Source organism: Dermacentor andersoni, chromosome 6 (genome assembly GCF_023375885.2).
Source record: "Dermacentor andersoni chromosome 6, qqDerAnde1_hic_scaffold, whole genome shotgun sequence".
NCBI lineage: Eukaryota > Metazoa > Arthropoda > Arachnida > Ixodida > Ixodidae > Dermacentor > Dermacentor andersoni.
Window position 1 is genome coordinate 80,506,336 of NC_092819.1, and position 14,133 is coordinate 80,520,468.

A 14,133-nucleotide genomic window follows, 5' to 3' on the forward strand; every position below is an offset into this window, starting at 1 on the left:
AGACACATTAGTATGTACATTAGTATGTTACGGTCCTGTTAGCGAAAATTGCTTATTAGCGTCGTACGGAACGAGGTCCTTAAAACTAACATGGAAGCGGCGTGATACGGAAGCGCATTTGTTCAAAACAGGCTCGCTAAAGTTTTCCAAACTACTTCTGAAGTCGCAGGAATTCCGTTTGCAAGGACAAATCTGTGCTCAACAGTTTTTTTGCGTTTTCCTTATAAATCTAAGGGTACACTCGAAACGGCATCCTTGTTACGTGAGAAAAGTGCAGTGGCCACACTGAGTTGACCTGCGCGTAGCGACAGCTCACTGAAAGTCAGGATCATTTCGCAGAAACCACTCAAGTGGCGACTTTCTTTAACGGCTGCAACCACAGGAACATTAAGGGTTCAACGGCGGTTTAAAGAAAAGCGAAAAGGTGCCGCGTAATTTATTGCAGAGGTCGCGCCTGGGTGCGAAAGACAAACTCATGCGTGAAGACTCCTGAGAAACGTTTGCAGCAGGTCTAAAGACAGCCGCGCATCTAAGTGTGCGTGTTAAACACACTGGGAACACTGCAGACTTGAGCGCCCAATCTTCGCCGACGAGAAGAATCTGCACACACTACCCTTGCCTCGCATTTCGCCTTTGGCCCCCCGCACCACCGCGGCGAAAGGACCCGTTCGGTGTCCCAGCGTCCACGAACGTCGTCAGGACCGCGAGCGCCGGCGGCCGACAACAGCAACGTGACAGTGCGGCGGCACCGGTGGAGAGCAGTGGCAGCCGCGGAGGACGGTGGCTGTTGCTGCGGAAGCGCCGTTACCCGCTGCTCCCGGGCCCCGTACGCGCTCAGCGTGAGTTGCCTCGTGCGCCTGTCTCGACCGTCTAGCTACCGGGTCGTCGTCGAGATCGACATGATGGGCGAGCAGCGTGAGATCGAAGAGCTCGCGCTGGTCGTCTCCGATCCGCCGGTGGTCAGGGACGCACCGGCCGCCAGTCGCGTCCGCAACGTGCAGCTCGCCGACGGGCCGTCCGGCGACGAGGGGCGACTGGACGACCCCGACCCTCCGCGGGAATCTCCGGTGAGTCACTGTGCAGAATAATAATAGTAATAGTAAAAAATAGGGCCACTTTCTTGACACTTCACTGTTGGGCGACGCAGAAAACGCGCGGGTTTTGGCGGGTTTCGCCGTGCTTGAGACAGCTGGTTACGGTGACAGCTGCCGATGCCTTTGAGTGGCAATGATTCTTTTACCCCTCGTATCGTGTGTGCTACGCCTTTGTACTCAGTAGGAAGCACACAAAATCCTTACGATTGTTGTAGGTGTTCTTGGTTGGAAGCTTCGAGGAAATCATGCTTTATATTCTACTTATTCATGCTTGACACAATTAAAAAAATTGTTTGACAGTTCTCAAGCAGCGGATCTCTTTCAGTGACAGTTAGTTCGTCTTGTAATACGTGCTACAGCCTCGCGACACGCTCGCAACACACAAATTTCTCACGGCATTTCGGCTAGTTTGCTCCCAATCAATAAATTTCCGATGCATGGGATGTCGGCTAAGCAACTGTTGGTATATGGCTGGAAATAAGTGCGCTCCAGAAAATAACGAGAGAAGTTTTATAACGGCATATCGCCGCAGCTTGTCCTCAACGTGAATCCGTTGTTGAAGATGGTTTTAATTCAGGATTAAAACACGTTGGCGGGCTAGTTGGGGCCATGCATTTTTTAACAGTTCGAAATATTTTGCTTTAACTCCGTTGAAAGGACATTTGGGGAGTATCGGAGGTGTTGCATAACAAATGGCATCACTCAGTAAGCGGGAATAGAGTTTGACGTACGCTGTTACAGTTTGCAAAAAAAGTTACACTTGTTTGCCATTACACTTCGGAAAAAATGTCGGTGAGTGAAATACAGCGGTGGTCAGCGGCAAAGGCTGCCGGCACGTGAGCGAAACGGATATCGTCAGATTCAGTTAATGCCTCAGAAGCGAAGGTATGGGTTGCCTTTATTTCGGCAGCTTGCAGAACCGTTTGTTTTGGGATCCGAAGTGCGGGTCATTTATCACGTATTGATGATCGCGTTGTGGCTGCTGTCACCGTGAATACAGCGCTCAGTGACTGAAACGCGATAACCGCCGACACTTTTTGCTCCACCCGCGATCGCTGGGTCGCTGTTGAGGTACCCGAGGCAGTCGCCATGAATCGCACAAAGAATCTTGCCTTTCGTGTGATACAAGAATCATGGGCCATTCCACTCTGCGAAGGTGGTTGACCAGCGAAGATGTTCAGTACATGACACGAAAGTGACACATGATTTTGAACAAAGGTACGAACTCATTTATGGTCTTGATGGGTGGTCATCGTGACGCACAGTCATTTATCGTCTTGATCGGTGGTCATTATTTCACTCGCAACTGCAATCACACGCTCTGATAATGTCAAATCGATGCACGTACGCCGCTGGGTGGTCGGTTGGGCCGGATCGGTGTGGTGTCATCGCAAGGGATATGTCTGCAACACGGAACGCGAAAACCGCTCCCTTGTCGGTACCGACACATCCACATTGAAATCACCAACAACGACAACAGAGGTAGTGTTTTCGCAGCTAATTCACGTAAAGTGAGTAGCCATGAACCTTACGGGACTATGAGTCATTGCATTTTTTGCTTGCTTACGGTGGTATGAGCCACTGATGATGATAGTCTTTGTTAACGGTGAACAAAAGTGCACGGGACCCTAGCCATATACAGCTTCGCGTAGAATGCATCAGCTCGGCGTTCCCAGCACCCACTGGGAGCCAAGACGTGCTGGCAGCCACACGCTCGGGGTATCAGGTTTCAATCGCTGAGCACTGCACGTTTTGTTTCAGTGGTTTCTCCCGGGTGTCCTTTAGGTGATGCGGAAGCTAAACTAATCAACGCCAGAATTTTCTCTACACGACATTACAAAAACACGTAAACAAATCAAGAAAATAGAACAAAAACAAAACGCTGAAGCGCATTTGACGCAATCAACAGCGTCACAGTTTTGAAACGTAAACACACCCACAAGCACACACCCACGCAAGCACGTGCGCGCGCACACAGACACACATAGACACACACAAAAAACAAACACGGAAATGAAACCTGAAAGAGCGTATAGTTTGGGCATGGTTGGTATTCCATAACATTTACGTTTTTAGCGCACGAAAAGGGACGAGAGACAGAAGAACGACGCGGACACAGCGCTATTTATCAGCGTCGTTCTGTCTCTCGTCCTTTTTCGTGCGCTAAAAGCGTAAAAGTAACGGAAATGAAGTTCTCCGGAGCCTTTCCATTAACCTTCAAATTTTCAGAGAATTAAAAATTTAATAAAATCAGACCAGTCGAGACTGTATATTGGTTGTCTCTGCGCAGCGATGGCGATTGCGGCAACGCGACACGCGCTAGCGCTATGGGTCGCAGGGGTTTGCGTGACTACGGAACTGAGAAATAAATGGGACTCGCGAAACCCGTTGAGAAGGTGTCATCTCTAAACGTGCGCCTGCCTGACGCGAGCAACGAAGTGAAATCATTTCATTTGTTCAAAGTCCCAAAGAAACTCTCGCTCGCGTTGTAAGTGACGCCTTGGCAAGGTGCACAGGACCAATTAAGAGCAGCTGGAGTTTTGTGACACCCAAGTCCCGGCACGCAAGTGCTGCTGCTTTCTTTTTGCTTTCTTTTTTTATTGCACCTTCAGCGGTAAGCGTCTGCGGCAGCGGAGGATCGTACTCGCCATCTATGGCTCAACAGCAGAACGCCATAGCACTAAGCTATTGCGGCGGTTATATGGAGTAAAAGAACACGATACCAATGGCACAATGTAACTATTCGCGTACTTGCATTTATAATGTACACATATACAACAGGGACCGAATCCACAAAACTGTTCGTTCGTAATTGCTCTTTGCTTTTGGCCAGCCGACATCGCGAATGATATGTCCAGCATCCCGATTGACTGAAATTTTCTCTTACGAACAGTCCTTGCGTAAGACGTTTTTGTGAACATGGGCCCAGGTGTTTGTCCCTCGCTTTTTCTCTCTCTCTGTTTTCTGTTCAACTTCAATGCGCCATCACACATAGACCATTAGCTAAAAGTTATATAGTCATTTTTATGTCGCTTCGAGTTGCTACAAGCAGACCGTAGCCACTTGCGTCATTCATTGATCAATAATCGCAGTTGCCGTGCATTTCATTCTTGGCAATTTTTTTAAAATTTACATTCGGAGGTTTTACATGCCAATGCGTCGTAGTGGGGAGCGACGGATTAATTTTTTACCACCTAGGGTTCCTTAACGTGCGCCCAATGGACGGTACACGAGTGTTTCTTGCATTTCGCCTCCATCGAAATGCGGCCGCCGGGATTCGATCTCGCGCCCTCGGGCAGCGCAACTCCAACGCCACTGCGCCACCACGGCGGTTTCGTTCTTGGAATCGAGACGCCTGTGCCGGGCGGCGAAACGTCGACATGTGTTTTATTGTGCGCTGGGCAAATTGGAAGTTCTCCCCGGCTAAGTCGGCCATGGTGCATAGCGTTTACGTTACCCGCAGCGGTAGCTCAGTGTCTACGAAATTCTGCTGCTAAGCACGAGATCGCGGGTTCGACAGTTGTGATCGTGACGGCCGCGTTTCGATGGCGGAGGAATGCAAGAGCGCTCGTGTGCTTAGATTTACCCGCACGTAACAGGATCACGAGTGGTCAAGATTAATCGCGAACTCTCGCTTGCGGTGTCTTGCATATTCCCAGTGTTGCTTTGAAACACTGCGTGGTCTCATGAATCAGGTAACAGAGTCTAGCTGTAATAAACTCACATGATCAGCATCGTATAGAGAGCATATACTCTTGAAGTGCTAACCGTAATATTCGCTTAAGGCAAATTGTGAACGTCAGCTATTCCCTGGTTAACCTGCCAGCTTTTCGTCTATACACAATCTTCCACACATCCCCCCCCCCCCCCCCCATCCCCTCTCTATCTCTCTTCGTGCTGAAAGAAATAAAACATTTAATCAGTGCTGCTAGTTTATTATTAAGAATTCGCTCGTTGCTGCCTGTACGCGCTCATCGATAACACCCAATATAATGGCTGCTGGGGAGCTTGCCCGAGTCAGATCGAAACTCTACTGGCGGCCACGCCCACTTCATAAGGCAAGCGAGGTTAATGGCCTACAGGAGCGAGATGCACCGCGATTAGCCTGACTAATTGAACAACCTGGTGCTTTGATACTTAACTCAGGGGGTGGCTAGCAGAGAAAAAAAATGAGTAAGCGCACAAGCGAGCTAAGCGAAAACTGCCTTGCACTTGCTTAGATCACTTCAGGCGCGATACAACTATGCCGTGCTGTACACATACTTGCACGGACCACGAAGTGATAAATAAGAAAACACTGCGCTTGAAAGGCACAGCGGGAAATTAATAAACGTGCCTAACGCAGCCTGTTACGCGGGCTAGTTGGTTGATATATTTGAGAAAAAATGTACTGCAAGTGCAGAAAAAAAGTTATACTTTTGATATATATGGCTCTTGCCTGAAAATTAGCCAAATGACAAGTAAATGTTAGTTGTAGCTCAGAATTTGAGGTGTCTGTGTCTACACTTTATGCATCAGTGGATTTTGCGCTGGTAACACGTTCTACGAACATTAAGTGTCGTCTAATCGGTATGTAGTGCACCTTACTTAAGTAAGATTTAGACCGCTTTGAGTGATAGTGGAGATGTCTAAAGCTAGAAATCTCTCCTAAACGACGAATAAAAGGCAATGTCAGTCCCAGGGTTCCAGAAAAATACCTTTATGTGTGTATAAGCTAGAATTAAACAACAACTGATGTCGGCAGTATTTTTTCTATTTAAATATGGTTTTTCATCAGAATTACCGAATTCAACCTGAAAACTGCCCCTATAACTTTACTGGCAGGAAAAATCAATCAAAAATTGCGAAAATGTCGCGCATTCTCCTAATCCTCACCACGTCGTGGTCACGGTCGTTACACGGGAAAGTTCAGTGTCAGGCAGAGTTGTTCTCTGCTGCTGAATTTGTTCTTTTGTAGGGAAAAAGCTGCGAGGGCTTCGTCGAGCCGGTGTACTATAAGCTATTACTGAAGAGGTTGGAAAACTGGGGGAGTTGGTATTTATTCAATGCAAATGAGCAACAACGCACTGAAAACGAAGACGAAGGAAAAACGTGAACACAACACAAACTTAGGTTAGTACCTGGTTTTGGTGTCGCCTGTGAAAAAGCTAAAAGCCTATCAAAAATGAACGTACATGAACAAGAACTAAAAGCTACCGTACTCGCTAACGTCCAGTTGGAGGGGAGGCTGGAACAAAGCAATTGTAATGGCTTTGTTTTTCGTTGTTACAGAGCATATGCAATATTCACAATTTTCTCTTCCCCTTCTCCTTTTCCTCAGCGTATACATTAATAGGGTAGCTAACCAGACTCTTGACTGGTTAACATCCCTGCCTTCATTATATCCCTCTCTCTCTCTCTCTCTCTCTCTCTCTCTCCTTAGCATATTAAGAACGTGTGAATAAATGGGAGTACATGATAAAGACAAACATTTCAAGATATTCAACGTGATTCAAATAAGTTCTGCGCTAAATCCGCCGAACTTGCGAACAGAACCTAAGGGTAGACATTGGAACATCTGGAGTCGACACGTAAATTTCTGCCTGTTATCTTCGAGCTGTCATATGTGCCCAGAAGGTAGTAATCCAACGTTCGAGCACCATAATTTCTCGCGGTCGTCGGATTTGCTGATGGTCTATGTCTCGGACAAGGCTAGAGGCGAGCCTAAGTACGTACAGTACCTCCTTTTTTTGCTTACGTCAGGTTTGAAGGCCACTGAAGCGTTGCGTTCGCAAAGATCGTCCACTCTGTCGCGCTGCGCTTCATTTGCTTGGCGCTTCCTGTACTAAAGAGTTGCGTTGAATCTCAATGACCACGGCCGTAGTTAACGTTTTGTCTGCTCTGTGATTTTTTTTTATTCCCTTGCTGGTGCGGTGGAGATATTGCAGCGAAGAAACGTTCTCTCGGTTTATACTACGACGATCAGGGCGAGAAATCTTTGACTGCACACGCTGCATTTCCTCGTATTTTTTTTTTATAGCAGCACACGGGAAGTCATTTACTATGACGTCTATAGCTGCGCAATACCAGCATGTTACGGAGTGTGCCTTTCGTGCAGCCGTAGATTTTATCGCTCGGAGAAGCGAGGTGGTTTCTCCAAATTGTCGCGATCTTATGTTCCCTCCTTTGTGGCTATCGTTCTGTATTTATTGTTTCGTCTGGAAGTGACGCTAACGTATCAGTTTAAAAAAAAAAAAAAGCGAGAGCAATGTGAAAAATAGTGACCGTGTGGGGGGGGGGGGGGGGGGGAGATTTTGTCACCTTAGCGCGTCTCGTGCTCCTAATGCGTGGCGGGTCGGCCTTTTCCGTTTTCAGCCAAGCGAAGTCGCACAAGTGTATAAAGCACATACACACGTTTCCCCCAAGTGCGACCTTGGCAATGAAGACCGTGCCGCCCTCCCGGAAACGGGCGCTCGCCGCCACCGCCGCCGCCAGGGAGAGCCCCCTTTGTCGTGACCGGATTTCAGTATTCTCGCAGCGATGCGGAATAATCGACACTCGTGACTGTCTAATACGTTTGCGTATAGAGCAGGATGTCGGTTTTACGTCTGTCTCGCTTATTAATTTTTGCTTTATTCTGCCAAGTGTCTGGACGCTGCTCGACACCTTCACCGTTCCGTTTAACCTCTATTTATTTATTTATTTATTTGTTTATTTATTTATTTATTTATTTATTTATTTATCTGTTTGTTTATTTATTTATTTATTTATTTTCGTTTTTCTAAGCTTGTCGCGACGTATAAGAATGGATGGTCGTCTTCTGCGGTTGGTTTTTGCCGGCCTTGGAGGTTCAATGGGAGCTTAGCTGCCAAAAAGCATGGTCGCGGGTTCGGCTCCCCATGGCGGCGGCCGTCTTCTGATTAGGGGTGGAGTGCAAGAAAACGCACGCGCACGTAAGATTTAGAGATCCGTTAATAAAGCACAGGCGTTCAAAGTTGATCCGGAGCTCTCAACACTCGCGTAACTCGATTTAGCTGCGTGTTAGAGTCACAGATGTCACAGGCGTATGAGAGGGTCCCTCTCTTATGCCGTTCTAAAAGCCCACAGCGCAAATGGGGGAGGGGGGGGCGCAATGCTTTAGCATTTTCTTTCTGCTATCTACGTACGGTTTGTTATGTAGATATATGCTACGCCAACATAGTATAATGTATGTATGTATGTATGTATGTATGTATGTATGTATGTATGTATGTATGTATGTATGTATGTATGTATGTATGTATGTATGTATGTATGTATGTATGTATGTATGTATGTATGCGCATGCGTAGCATACCTGTTGATGCAAGTCTGATCAACGATGGACAGCAATTGCAAAGGCATGCGGTGCGGGCTTATATATACGTCCAATCTTCATAATTCAATCTTAAGTCCGAAATTTACTTGGAGTTATCACTTCAATCGTCATTCTAACTTCTACCCATTTAAATGGCAAATCCCCTTCCCAGAGAGGGAGAGAGAGAGAAAGGGAGAAAGCAAGGAAGAGAAATGCAGGGAGGTCAACAAGACGACCGTCCGGTTTGCTACATGCACTAGGGTTAAGGGAAAGGGGGAATATAATCTGCCAGAGATATAGAAATATCACCTCGGCTCTCGTGGCGTTCTCGATACGCGACTGAAGGTCCTCTGATCAATGCATCTCGCGATAATGCCCGAAAGTCCCAAGAAATCGCTATCACTGTTACGTCCTGCGTGCCATTCGCGTGCACTCACATGCATTCCATACACTACGAAAGCTGCTGCAGGGCAGCCTCGTGCGAAATAGCCATAAAAGGAAACCACTTTTCGCAAGTTGGTGAAACAAACAACAGCATACGTGACGCGTGCTGACAACGGGCGTCCTATAGGCCGCAATGTCGTCGGCTCCGGAAACGGGCAACAAATGCCGTTTCACGAGGATGACCGATACGTAGGTACACGTGCACTTTTCCACTGTTTAAACATTGCAGGCTCAGCTCACCCGTTGTCGGAGAAACGACGTGACTAGATAGCCTTGGTTTCAAGCGTGTGAAGCAAATGTTGACACCGCGTTACAGAGAACTTTCCAAGTGTTGCATCGTGGCTGTAGCGTTGCGCCGCTGAGCTCGAGATCGCGGGAAGGTTCGATACCCGTAGCGGCGGCTATATTCCGATGGGGGCCGGAATGTAAAGACGCTCGTGTACCGGTGCGCCGGGCACGCAACAAAGGAGCCCAGTTGGCCGAAATTAATCCGGAGTCCCCCCACAACGCGTGCCTCGTACGCACATTCGTGGTGTCGCCACGGAAAATCACGTAAGTTAACTTTAAAATGCTACGTCACTGAAAAACGTGACGTCAGAACGTGGCATCATCATCGTTTGTGGGCAGAACGTAGATGGCCATTTCTCGGTATATGTGGCGCGAGCTACTGAACATTCAAGCTTATTCGGAGGGATTACGGCGAATCCAGCTGCCGTTCACGAGGGTTGTTGAGAAAACAAGCAAATAAGAGGGACCCGCAGCGAATACAATTTGAAGCAGTGGATAGGGATCAGACGGGAAAGAATAACATTGTTTAGAACTGGGCTAGAGCTCAGTCGGTGCATGTCAAGTTTTTGCCACCATAGATTAGGACAGAGACCGCAGCTACATTCGTGTTCCCCACAGTGTACCCTTGTCCTAAGTCCTCGACCCCTATTCAAGTTCTGACACACGAAACGAGATGAATCGGCGGAGAGTCGCAGTTCCTCACGGTTTTGCTTTCCATGCATCCGTGCTGGACACACTCTGATAGGCACTGTTTTATACGTGTAGTTTAAGGAAGGAGAAGGAAGCTTTATTCACTGTGAACTCTATTCTTGAGTCGTCTTTGTTTGTGGAATTGGAGCTTCCTGGTGGCGGAGACATGGCGACGGGGTGCTATCGTCGCCTGGATGGTGTAATAATGTAGGGGTGCATCGTGCCCGCGGAATAGGGCCTAAGCTTGCCCGTTACCTTCTGCCCCCTGGTGGCGCGAAATCTCATCGAAGAGGACTCAAACCTCTGGATCGAAGAGCGGCGTTTAGATGATTACGAAGCTGACAAGGAAAATAACAGATGAAAAAGGATGTTGTAGAGAAACAGTATGCCGGAGTAGTAGCGCAGATTATCGTCTTAAACCTGTCTGAAATATTTGTCAGATTTCAATATCATAGCTTAGTCTCTTAAGATGGTATATGTTTTGGCGGAAAACGATTGCGGATTAACGGGAGAAAAATTAAGCCCCAATTTTGTTTGTTGGATTCCCCTCTCAGTCTCTGCGGTACCAGTAAAATGACTGTAATTTAGGATATTCTTTTTTCTTCCGAAAATGCCGTTGACCAGAGTCATTATACATAGTTCAAACCATCGCAGTCCTTCTTCTTCCTCATTTTTTTTTTTTTTGATGAGCAAGCAACTCAGTCGTCTTAAATCGGCAGAACCTATACGACGTACAATGAGCCTAATAGCAACTCCTAAAGTGCGATCGAGCAATTTAGTTTGCCTTCATATCTGCGTATCGTCCCTCTAAGCCATAACACTGGAAGAATTACCTCTAGAAATGTCTATAAAATAAATAGCAGCTTAAACTCCATGACCTGTTTTACTATTGATGCTTTTACCTAACTTAACCTAACTACAAAAGGTAAGGAGTATGTCTAAAATGTCTCTGTAGGTGGTCATTACACACAGCCATCATACATATACGGGTTCATGGTGGAAGATTACAGCTTGGCCTCTCAGGACTTCGCGGGCCGCACTTAAACGTCATTAGCGTTGTGGCTATTCAGTAAAACACACCTCCTGCTTCATACCCTGTGGTATTGGTGTTGCTTACGAGTCGCCGCTCTTCTATGACAAGATGTACAATTGGCCAGACTGGGGGCTGAGTCATCGTCCGTCTGAGGTTTACTCAAATCAATAAAAAGGAACTCCCAGCTGCCATTTGTCTACATCCATCGTCGCTCATGCGCTAGCTGATAATGGTGATAAACACTGATAATGGTGATGAGTCACAAGGATCAACGTATCCGAGAGATAGCTGAAGCGTATCACATCCATAAGCAGGCGCAAGTTGTGTAAGTCAGTCTTCCATTTCTCTAACACAAGATGAATGTGTATACTTGAATCACACGTAACGGCACATGCATGGTGTAGAAGTTCCTTTGTAGTAAGTTTTGTTCGTTTTTCAACCGTTTTCGTTTCAGGCACGTTCCTCCGTGTACACATATTCGTCCCACGCCTTCGTTGAGGCTTCAGTTTAAAGACTGAAGACTGGAAGACTTGCCCGTGCCCACTCGGTCGCGCTGCCGCATGATGAACGTCTCGAAAAGTCTGATGCCACAGCCGAGCCGCAGTTCGGCCACCCTTGGATGCTAGAGGACGATTGGTGCGTTATACATGTCATATAAACGCTGACATGGACTATATACGTATATAGGCCCCGAAGAGACGTCAAATGTTTGATCGAAGTAAAAGTTTCTTTCTCTTCCCAGTCGCTCACGGTCGACGCGCAGGTACTACGCCTTCACCCGCACATTCGCCGGCAATTGGCACGCGCGCCAAATCGATTTGTCTTTCGAGTGAGCGAGCATTGCGGAAGGCCCCCACAAGGGTGTCGTATTATGGAGGCCTGGTTTCTCCGGCATCATTTACTTTTCAAATAGGAGTCCGCTTAGGCGACCTTACGCGCCCTAAGCCCCCTAACGGCCCGAGACCAGCCGCCACTATTGAGTGCGCCGTAGCCGTATATAATGACGGTGCGTCGACAATCCAGAACGACGCCGGAGACTATATCATGAGATAGATGCGGCGTATCTCGCTGTGTCTGTTTTAATTCTGTACTTCTTTTTACATCTACGATCTGTACGAACAGTTCAATTTGTTACCCGTGGGTTCAGTCATTGCCGCTTATATATATATATATATATATATATGCCTCTTTTTGCCGGCGTGAAGCCTTATGGGAGAGGGAGGGTAAGCGTGTTCGAGAACAGGGCGTACGCGTTTACCTTGTGTAATCCGCTGTCTGCGCTACCATACTCGGGGTGTCCCTTTTCGGGGTCCTTGCTTCTAAATTATCCTTTCTTTTTTCTTTCATTTTCTCGTTGGAACAATCCTTGCGTCCAGTACAGGTGCCTCTCTTCTTGAGCACTCGTTAATACGATTGGCGAATGCCACAACTTACAGGTTAACCACAACCAGCATCTAGGTCAAAGAATATCAACGGAGCCCGTGGCAGCAAGCGAAAGGCAGGATATAAAAGACACGGGAGAAAAAGTCGTGCCTCTCCGTTATTCTTCTATAGTGCCCATCTCAGTGGAGCGCCATCTACACAAACGAAGACGACGTACACGAGAGTCGTTGTGGTTGTTGCGACAACAAATCAATGCTCATAGCGTGGTCGACATTACAGAAAGTTTTATTCTTCTCAAAAACAGGCTGCTTGCGCGCATTCACGCATGTTTACTGCTTGCTCCAAGCGGTACCGCAAGAAAGAGTGCTACATTTGCTTTTTTTTTTTCGCCAGCTATTGCATTCCTGCGCCGCATTGCGCGCGCAACTGGAACTGTTTAAAGTGCGTCAATGACTACGGACATCATGCATCATTCTCGTGCGCAATAGGCGAACTGAATGCGTAAGCGCTGGCGACGTAGCCATGCCTCAACAAATACGTTCGCCACATTGCGCTCGCCACAAAGCCGCAAGTAGCGAGGAAAAATGAAAAGTGCCATAACGGCGGGCTGAGAAGGCACAGTCTATAGCTGAGGTTTAGTTTACTTCAGACTTATCAGCCGTTACCCGATTTTAACCATCGATCACGGAATTGCCATCTGCAATTGCAGGTGTAACGCTCATTTGTAATCTTTTTTTTTTCTTTCTTTTATGGAAAGATCAGTTTCATTGTCTTCAATTTTAATACGTCAGCGTCCTGTACTAAGCGTGGGCGTACTTTGACGTGAAAGCTCCTCGAAACTAACTCTTTGCGAATTATCATTTCATTTTTCAATCGTTCGCAAAACCCTTCACGAACTTGTCGCTTTCAAAAAAAAAAAAAAAAAAAAAAAAGATGGGTAGAGGGGGGGGGGGGGGGGGGGGCATGGCGAGGGGATGAATTCGCCGCAACTGTGATAGGCATTTAGGAGTGCTTGGAAATAATGAAAAATCTTTAACCGGTATTATTCGACCAAGCCAACCATATTCCTTCCTTAACGCTCCTATTTTACTGTGCGTTCTCGTGAATATAGGGAAGGACAATTTCGCTTCGTTCTCAGAAGGGAATGGCGCATTTCTGATACGCGAGGCAAACGCTTCCCTGCATGCTGAACCCTCGATCGAAACTCGCAGCGGATTCTTGCCCGCAAATTCCTTACGTGACGCAAGTGACTAAACAAAAAACCATGAGACTATACCGCTTCGTCAATGCACTCGTCAATATCGATGCTGTCACGCGTTTACTACGTCAGCGCTGGCCATGCGTGAAATGCGCCTATAAGCGCCGTTTCGTAGAGCGCACGAGGTCGCGGCTTTTATACACGCCCATGGCTGCCGTATTTCATTAAATAAATAAATAAATAAATAAATAAATAAATAAATAAATAAATAAATAAATAAGATATTTCGAACAGTTCGCATTTGCGATCGAAATGTGGCATGTCACGTGTGTATATGAAATATATGGTATGCGTCACGTAAATCGATGTATCATGTTTTTATGCCGCAAACTAGAACGCCATTGTTACATAGAGGGCGCCGCGAACTTGAACCTATTTTGAAAAGAACGAGCGGCTTGTAAACAGCTTCGGCGCAGCGTTTGCATGCGCTTGCGACCAAAACTTATGCATCTCGAAGCACGAAGGTGCACGAATATTGCGCGATTCAACGTAGCCTTACGTCCACAAGTTCTAGTTGAAGCATACGGTTTGATTCCGGAGAAAGTCTCGCAGATAAAAAAAAAAAAGGAAGAAAGAAAGAAAGCATGGAGAAAGCTTCCGCAGTGTTGCCTGCTTATAAGTGTGAAAC

General features: G+C 47.0%; 1 protein-coding gene across 1 annotated transcript in view; it reads left to right on the forward strand.

Annotated features, from left to right (window-relative positions):
- The first annotated feature begins 389 nt into the window (after positions 1-389).
- The window catches only part of Lmpt (four and a half LIM domains protein limpet), a 423,205-nt gene continuing 409,461 nt past the window's right edge, over positions 390-14,133 (forward strand). Inside the window, exon 1 of the mRNA XM_050171203.3 lies at positions 390-1,067. Within this exon, the coding sequence (XP_050027160.2) occupies positions 900-1,067 (168 nt within the window). The 5' untranslated portion in view covers positions 390-899. The remainder of the gene's footprint in view (positions 1,068-14,133) is intronic.